General features: G+C 44.2%; 1 protein-coding gene across 1 annotated transcript in view; it reads right to left on the bottom strand.

The window, feature by feature from the left end:
- Positions 1-3,411: 3,411 nt before the first annotated feature.
- Positions 3,412-9,660, bottom strand: part of LOC123062139 (RHOMBOID-like protein 12, mitochondrial) — a 12,682-nt gene continuing 6,433 nt past the window's right edge. The window contains exons 4-8 of the mRNA XM_044485500.1: positions 5,172-5,282; positions 5,011-5,049; positions 4,607-4,711; positions 4,472-4,513; positions 3,412-3,831 (exon numbers count right to left, since the gene is read on the bottom strand). Coding sequence (XP_044341435.1) covers positions 3,742-3,831; positions 4,472-4,513; positions 4,607-4,711; positions 5,011-5,049; positions 5,172-5,282 — 387 coding nt within the window. The 3' untranslated portion in view covers positions 3,412-3,741. The remainder of the gene's footprint in view (positions 3,832-4,471; positions 4,514-4,606; positions 4,712-5,010; positions 5,050-5,171; positions 5,283-9,660) is intronic.

Here is a 9,660-nt window from a genome sequence, read left to right as displayed (position 1 = left end):
CGTCGCCGCCGCCTCGTCCTCGCGCCGCCACGCCGCGCGGAGGGCCCGGCGAGCGTCTCTGCCGCTCTGGCAAGCCCCAAGCCGGCCAGCCTCCTCTTCCTCCCTCTACTCCGGCCGCCGCATTGCCATCGACGCCGGCAAGACTCCGGCGAGCTCGGATCCAACCTCGGGGCGCGTGCAAACCCTAGATCTGGGTTGACCTCCTCCCCTCTCTCTGTATTATTTTGCAATGTTCATCACATCGTAACTCTGCAACCGTAGCTCCGTTTTGCGCGTGCAGCATATCAAAATATTCGTATCAGAGAGTACATCATTTTATCTCATTGCATCATTTTCATTTGAGCTCATCTTGATGCCCGAAATGTTGTTGGAAGAGTGATATTTGAGTTAATTGTCAGATCTGCTGCACCAAATAGCTTTTTGTCATTTTTGTCATGATTAATGTGTGCATGATATGCCCCTGAGCTCTACATGTGTTTTGTTATATGCCATGCCATCTTTCCAGAGGTGCAATCCATGTTTTTTTTTTGATATGTGTGGTGACTAGCACAATCTTGCAAAGTGGTGCATTCGTTAATGCTGATTTCAGGGACTTCGCAATTCCACTAAGTCCTTGATCTGTTTTTATCAATATGCTATATGTTTATGTTGTTTCCTAGTGATCCGTGCCTCTTTTGAGGATGATCAGTAAGGATGATTTGTTAATCTTGTAGTGCTCTATCCATCCATGTCCTTTATGCATTTATGGAGCACCCTAGCTTGAGTCAATCGAGCTCTACGTTTGCTATTTCATGAATCTGGGCAGATTGTCTACTTATTAGCGATTTTGCCGAGGATGTTGTAGTTGATCCGTGCATGCTATGTTGTTGTTCTTGCCTTTTCTGGCTTATATAATGTGTATTCTTGATGGGTGTATTCTTAGATTGTCATGCATTGCTCTGTAGTGAGTGCATCGAGCTCGTAAACATGCCTACTTGATATCTGATTTGCATGCTCCAGTTTTTCACCAAGTCTATAATCTGATTATGTTTTTTCCATGTTAACATGCTTGCAATTGTATTTTCTGATCCCTTTTGGCTCAAGGTCACTAAGGGACTTTTGTTAAGCTCTTTGAGTAGCTCCATGCCGTGCCTTACTTTGCCATATTAAGCTCCTGTAGCATATAGTTTTCATGCTCCAAGGTGTGCTACCTGATCTGAAATTCCACACAAGTGTTAATTTCACTAAGTGTGGAACCTGTTTATCTATTGCACTTTTGCCATGCTTGTTTGAATCTGTTAATGGATGAATTGGCCGTAGATCAGTGTTCATCTTTTGTTAAGCTTCATGAGTGGATCCCTTCCATGTATTTTGTTGCCATGTTTGAGTGTTGTAGCATCATTATCTTGTTGCATTTAGATGGCTACTTGCTGTTTATCGCAGACCGGTGTCATATTTGTTTTGCTTGCCATTTCCAAACCGTGTCTCCGATTCCGGTGTTCTTTATATCGATTTCAACCGAAATCACCTCACCTTTCCAGTGGCGCACTTGGATTTCCAAGTTGAGGCCAGGTTCTTTCATTCCTTGTCAAATCTTGCATATGCATCACATATCGCATTCCGCATAGCATACTATGTTTGCATCATGTTGTTTGAGCTTTGCATGTGGTTGATTGTGTTCCTTTTGCTTGTTTGTCTTGTTTGGGTAGAGCCGAAAGACGAGTTCGCTAACGAGGAGCCCGTTGAGTTTGCTTTCGAGGATCCAGTCAACTCTGACAACTTTGCAGGCAAGATGATCATACCCTCGAAATCACTTCTATTTTTGCTTTGCTAGATGCTCCCTCTTTTGCTATGCCTAAGCTTCGATGCCTACCACTTTCTTATCATGCCTCCCAAATTGGCATGTCAAACCTCTAACCCACCATGTCCTAGCAAACCGTTGATTGGCTATGTTACCGCTTTGCTCAGCCCCTCTTATAGCGTTGCTAGTTGCAGGTGAAGATTGGAGACCGTTCCTTGTTGGAACATTGTTTACTTGTTGGGATATCATTATGTTATCTTGTTATCTTAATGCATCTATATACTTGGTAAAGGGTGGAAGGCTCGGCCTCTCGCCTAGTGCTTTGTTCCACTCTTGCCGCCCTAGTTTCCGTCATATCGGTGTTATGTTCCCGGATTTTGCGTTCCTTACGCGGTTAGGTGATAATGGGAACCCCTTGACAGTTCGCCTTGATTAAAACTCTTTCAGCAATGCCCAACATTGGTTTTACCATTTGCCACCTAGCCTTTTCCCTTGGGTTTCGCGGACTCAAGGGTCATCTTTATTTTAATCCCCCCTGGGCCAGTGCTTCTCTAAGTGTTGGTCCAACCAAGCGATGTCCGGGGCTACCAGGGGCAACTCTGGGCTGGCCTACCCGACGTCTTGCTCATCCGGTGTGCCCTGAGAACGAGATATGTGCAGCTCCTATCGGGATTTGTCGGCACATCTGGGTGGTGTTGCTGGATTTGTTTTAACTTGTCGTAATGTCTTGTAGAACCGGGATACCGAGCCTGATCGGAATGTCTCGGGAGAAGGTATATCCTTCGTTGACCGTGAGAGCTTGTCATGGGCTAAGTTGGGACTCCCCTGCAGGGATTTGAACTTTCGAAAGCCGTGCCCGCGGTTATGGGCAGATGGGAATTTGTTAATGTCCGGTTGTAGATAACTTGAACCTTCACTTAATTAAAATGAATCAACCGTGTGTGTTACCGTGATGGTCTCTTCTCGGTGGAGTCCGGGAAGTGAACACGGTGTTGGAGTAATGTTTGTCGTAGTTGGTTCTCTAGTTCTTCGTTCGTGCTTTGCCTTCTCTTCTCGCTCTCTTTTGCGAACAGGTTAGCCACCATATATGCTAGTCGCTTGCTGTAGCTCCACATATTACCTTACCTTACCTATAAGCTTAAATAGTCTTGATCGCGAGGGTGCGAGATTGCTGAGTCCCTGTGACTCACAGATTACTTCCAAACCAGATGCAGGGCCCGATGACTCCGTTCCAGATGATGCGCTTGAGCTCAAGTGGGAGTTCGATGAAGTTTCCCGTCGTTACTATGTGTCTTTCCCTGATGATCAGTAGTGGTACCCAGTTGGGGTGATCGGGACCGTGTCGCATGTTGGGTTGATCTTTTATTTTGGCACCATAGTCGGGCCATGAGTGATTGGCTGATGTAATGCTATTTATGTACTTTGTTTGACGTGGCGAGATAAATAACACTATAGCAACGGGAGGGCCGAATTGGATTTGAAAAAAGAGCATTTTTGGCACGCAGGAGCGTGTGCTCTCAGGAGCCAAATTGGATATCCGTATAGCAACCGATATTGCAATCTAGTTGTGGTGTGTTATTGCTCCTGCAAGCTGCAATAATAAGATTATAAATTCCAGGAGCCAAATTGGATATCCACAAGAACGCTCCCGGGCGTGTGTGCTCCCGGGAGCCAAATTGGATATCTGTATAGCAACCGATATTGCAATTTAGTTGTGGTATGTTATTGCTCCTGCAAGTTGCAATAATAAGATTGTAAATTCCGGCCAATCAGTTGGCAATATCTGCCATGATGCTATCTAGAATTTGTTTGAGGAGTTCTAGATCAGAAACTTGGATGATAAGCAGCAGAGTATTCCCTCCACCCACAAGAACTTTCTCAGGTAACAACAAAATTCAAACGGAGAGACCACCAGCTGGGGAAAGTCGGTCGGATTTGCTCCATATGAACAAGCTGCATGATCAGATCCAGCCCTTCCTAATTCGAGCCCACATAAGAGCAGCCACTAGGGTACCCCCTAAATGAGAAGCACCTGATGTCTGACTCTGACCCTGAAAATTTGAACATGCATCAGTTAGCCTTAAGACCAGGTAAGCACGACAAGCACAAAGAATTCATTTGTTATCACAAATAATATTTGCTTAGAAGAGCATCAAAGATATTCAGAGAAACAAGAAGAAGCTGAAGATGTCCTATAGAATGAGATACTCAAGGAATTATACATGTGGCATAGCTCGACTGCGATACTATATGGATCACAATGCCAGACCAGTGATTACCTTCAACTACATTCATCTCAGCATAGGATAAAATGCAATTATAGGACAAAAAAGTACAAAGATAGAAGACAAGCCAGGAAAGACTACAGCCAAAAAGATACCACATGGTTTATAATCAGCAAATTATTCAACCAGACATTTAGAATTATTCCAATCACCGTAGACATGAATATTGATTCATATATGTTTCAACCCCAGGTTGGTTTAAAACCAGGACTTGTGCGGGTAGGTAACACACAAACACTCAGAAATGCAATGAACAAACTTCCAAGCAATGAACAAATGAAAGTAACAGTGCCCTGAAACTCTTGTAGAAAACTGATAGCTGATGAGCATAAGCAACAGAGTGGCACTGATAACATTCACTTATGCAAAGAATACCTAACAGAGAGTTAACTAAAATTTTGTATACCTTGTTCACCCTCCACAAATCAAGACCAATCCAAGCAACCCCCTGAAATATATAAAGTCAAAAGAAATTATGCTCTCATTTCCTAGCACCCACATGCTTTGCCGAATTTTACAAGGGAAACTAAAAAATCCTCACCACTAAGGCAGCTGGAACAGGAATGACCATGTAAAGGTAGATTAGTCCCTTTGGTTTGAGAAAAATGTGAAGAAGCATAATGGCATTAACTGCAGCACTTGCACCCTGAGTGACATGAATAAAAAAGGTCATATTTGGTGTGCAACAACTAAATAGGAACATTTATGTACAATATCACTGATAGGTGATAATGCTCATTTGGTGGTTTTACATTATATTACAGGTAAATCACCATATCACCCCAGATTGCCACATTTACCTTCTAATTAACTATGTGTAGGTATAAGATGATAAATAATTGGTTGGTTGGCAACATTTACTGCTTATATGAGATACTATTCCTTCTTTCATAATCAATACCAAGGAAAATGAACTGTTTGAAGTTGGAACAAGAAATCACGTACAAGCGCGTTACTTCTTAACACGTCCCATCCCGCATAAATCTGCAAGGAAAGGGTTACTTGCTAAATTAGGAATACTATCAGGAAACTTTAATCAATAATTTCAATTCAATGCAGGGTTCTTCAAGGGTCCATCCTACGTAATCATTCCCACAGTACGTTACCTGTCTCCTTGGAGCTATAAAAGCCTTATCTACCAAGAAGAATGTGGATCCAACAAGTGCTCCTGCTATGTACAGCTTCAACAGAAAAGCAGGGCCAAACGCGCTCGAAATCTGATGCAAACAGAAAATGAAAGCAAATCAGGGAGTGATTGTTTGGTAATAATTTCAAAATGAAAGGAAATAAATGGTCACTACAAAAACACGGGATAAGTATTCCCTGGTATTGGACAAGGAAATTGTTGTTGGAATAGCTTAATCCTACCCGTTATACCAGCCTAGTCAGATCCAAGAAGGACTTCGATAAAGGAGTCAGATCCGAGAAATCTCGAATGGCTCAGAATGATGACAGGAAGGGGAGCTTTTGAGGTGCCCATGTCTTCGACCCGAGCCACTAGTCGAGCACTTCTCTCACCAAACCTTTTTGGACACCCAGTCCCTTCTAGCATGCAGGTGCATACACATTAATTACAGACTTCTGAGTACTTGATTGACTCATTGCTCTAAATTCTCCATGAATCTATATCCCGAATTGAATGCTGAATTGAAGCTTTTATGCGTGTATGTGATATGGACTGCATTGGCTTATGACTATGCTAGAATAAGGATGAGATAAAATTGAATGAATTGAATGGAAAATATCTCAGAGTTTTGCTATTCCTAATTGAATAGAAGTCATCTATTTAATAATCGGGCAGAAAGCGGCCATCAACTCAAACTCTTTAATTATGCTGGCTTGAACTACCACTTCTATTTTTGCATTGGAATTGTGTTCTATATTACCATACATGGCACTTAACCACAAACTACCATATAAGAGTGGACAAATGATTGTGCATTGCATTTATTGGATTTTCCTAGAGATACAGAATCCGACGATGACCTCAGAGGCATACACGCAAACACAAGAATATTCTTCAAATCAGTGCCGAACAAAGAAACTTTTCATAGTCTGGGCATACCAGAAGCCAAAGTGTCCAGAGTTCAACCGTTTCATTCAAGTCATCATGAAATTTTACTTGCGTCATACTGCCAACAAGCCTAGCGTCCAAGGAAATTTGTGACCTCATGCAAGGATACAACACGCTTTCACTCCTAAGAATATTTTTGTGTTATAGAATATATAGGAGTAGTATAGTTGAAGCATACATACAATTATACAAATTATAAGCGAAAGAAAACATCTTGTGGAATACACTTGCTTAGAAGAAAAGGTAACATCAATTTTTTGAAACTTTAAACTGATATAATTTGAACTGAAGTTACTAAGTTAGCTATTAAGATTCATAAATTCATAGCAAAAGTTTATAAAAATACTTTCACTTACAATATTCGAGATACCTATCTGTGATGGACAAAAGAGTACATAGATTATGTAGGGCTTAGAGGTCTCATGTACAAGATCCTGCGTTCTTTCAAAAAGGAGAAAACAGCAAGCCCTACATTTGTGTTATATATGGCCTGGTTTGTGTTACTGATAGAACATTGTGTGTATATTCCAATTTGATTTGTGTCACCTGCCACCAATAATAATAATAATTGAAATGCCCTCGTCTTTTATAGATGGAAGACATGTGCATATCTTCTAATTAGATATATCCCTGAAATATAATACATATGTCTAATTAAGCCACACCTGTAGAAATAGTTATGTACAATATAATAACAAACAATAACCAATGCAAATTCACAAATGCATTCTAAAAGTTTATTTCCAAAGTGGTTGCACAGATTCTTATGTCCTTCTCCCATGTCACTTGAACCAACATTGGTTTATGTATACATTTCAGTTAAATTGATCCGTGAAATCTTATGGCAGACAGACCACATACATGTCCAGATAAGCAACTGCAATTGGGGCACTAATATATATATACGCGCCGGCCACCCTGCCCCGTGGAATCAGCCCTCCTAATTAGTTAGCCGTAAATCAGGGGTAGTTGCAGAATAGGTTGTAGTAATAAAAAGGATATACTTTACTAGGAAGAATTAGTGCATGACAATGGTAAATCGAGAGAAGGCAATAGTAATACTTGTCAATCTGATTACTATATTTTCTTATTCTTGTTACTAACATGGGGAAACAGTAGTAATTGAGTTAGTTCCGTTTTTACTATGTTTCCTAGTGCTTGTTACTATCTACGAAGAAGTGATACAAGACGCGGAAGTTCTGGGTACAATAGTAAGTGAATTGTTTGGTTACCATTGTTTGAATGAACTTTTACTATGTGCTCAAATTATGGTGCGGGACGGAGATATGCGTGGAGTAGTAACCTAGTTAATTCATTAGTATCTTTTCAATTGCTTATTACTATGCCCCCTAATTATGGTGCAAGTAGGGAAGCCGTATGTGTAGTAGTAAATGAATTACTTCTGTTACTATTTTTTACAATGGATATTACTATGTGTATTTTTTAAGTCAAAGTACCGACAAATGTAATTTTCTAATTGAACTTTTTATCATGTTAATTAATAGGTGGTAACCAATTACCAGCGTAGCTTATGCTTTACTACATTCAGGAGTGCTGCACGGCACCGTAATAGTTTTAGTACCCTTACCATACATGTGGTTGTTGTTTACCATATTAGTGGGTCGTAGTGCCATGCATGCAGTCTATTACCACATTAGAGCCGCCCGGAGGAGATGATGCGGTTATGCATGGTAAAAGAATTTGATCCATTACTAGATTCCATACTGCTTATTACTTTCATTTCCTAAACTGACATGGGACGAGCGGCTCATTAGCGACCGGCGCGCAGGATAAGGAGTTTTGCGCTCTTGCACAGATTAGCGCCACCGTATATATATATATATAGAATAGTTTATCCTACACCCCAGTAACGGTACATATAAAATACAGTAACACACCATGTAAAATATAGTAATTTTCATAAAAATATAGTAATTTACAAACTTAGATGATAAAAAAAATATTTTTCGAATTACTACATTTTATACACCGTTTTACTAGATTTTGTACATAGCGTTACTAGGGGGTATAGAATAAGCTATTCTACACTCACGCTTAGAGCATCTCCAGCCGCGCGCCCAGGAAGGCCTCCCTAGGCGATTTTTTCGCGCCGGCGCCGAAAAAACGGCCCAATCGCACCCCCAGGAGCCCGATTTTTGCCGGCCTGGGCCGAAAACAGCGCCGGCGGACCCAGGCCGAACCCGGCGCGCTGGGGGGCGCCGCGGCGAGCTGTTTTGGCGCGAAAAAGCCGCGGGCCAGCCGCGTCAGCGACACGGCGCCTCGTCTTCCCCCAACGGCCTCGGTTCCCGCAGGGAATCAATGGCAAGGCTGCCGCCGGTCGGCCTTGCCATTGATTCCTCACGGACGGCGCGTCACGGGACGGCGCGCCGACGCCTCCCCTCCCTCGCACGCGTACACACGGGCGCGGCGCGGCTATATAGCCGGTGGCCTCACTCGCCTGTGCCCACACCAGCCCCGCCCCTCGCCGCCGCCCAGCCCCGCCCCTCGCCACCGCCCAGCCCCTCCGTCTCCCTCTCTACCTCTCCCGAGCCCGTCGCCATGGCAGAGCATTTCCCCGGAGACGAGGCGGCGGCCAACGGCTTCGGCCGCCGTTCGCTCCGCGAACAGGAGTCCTGGCTCGAACATCCCGGCGCCGCCGGACATGCGCGTCGGGCCGACGGGGTGGAGACTCAGCGACGGGGGAGTGCCCATTCCCCCGTTGCCCGACGCCGTGGTGAAGCCCAAATACTTCGCCGAGGAGGTCGAGGTCGTGCGTGCCTCCCTCACCGACGCCCAGCTCTCCCTCCCCTAGTACGCCGCCGACAACCACGCGGCTTGGGCGGCGTACTTCGAGCGCCGCCAGCAGCAGCGCTTGGCGTCCACCAACGGCGCGCCGGTGGCCGGCGGTCTGAAGAACAGCGAGGGGCGCCACCTGTGGTGGGGCGTCTGTAACATCCGGATAATCACGCTACAGTGATCTCACGTTAATGGTGACACGTCACCTCTGTCACTGTAATTAATCTCGGGTTTATTCAAAACGTTTTAAATTTAAATCCTAAATAAGTCAAACGATAAAAGTTTTCAAATATTAAAATAAAATGTTCGGGCTATGTCTATTATTGCATCGGTAATTATGGTGAAGTAAACACATTTTTATAAAATGCCTAAATACTTTTAAATGAATTAAACAGAAAAGAAATACTAAAAGAAAATACAAAAGGGGAAAACAAAAAAAACAAAGAAAAGGAAAAGTGCCCCTGGCCCGACTGGGCCAACCGACCCAGCTGGCCACTTCCGCCGGCCCGGTCGAACCGGCCCAACCGGCCACCCCTTATCCCCACGACCGAACCCTAACCCCACCCCGTCGCCCCACTCGCACCCCCACTCCTCTCCCCCTCTCCCGATCCGATCTGGGGGCGGGATCGAACCCCCCAGCGCCCGAGGCCGCTGCCCCTGACGCCGCCCCGACGGTCGCGCCCCGCCACCCGGTGCTGCCCGACGCCGCTTGCCGTTGCCCGCCG

Source organism: Triticum aestivum, chromosome 3A (assembly GCF_018294505.1).
Source record: "Triticum aestivum cultivar Chinese Spring chromosome 3A, IWGSC CS RefSeq v2.1, whole genome shotgun sequence".
In the NCBI taxonomy this organism is placed as follows: domain Eukaryota; kingdom Viridiplantae; phylum Streptophyta; class Magnoliopsida; order Poales; family Poaceae; genus Triticum; species Triticum aestivum.
The sequence above is the reverse complement of the archived record's forward strand: the minus strand, read 5'-3'. Positions and strand labels throughout refer to the sequence as shown.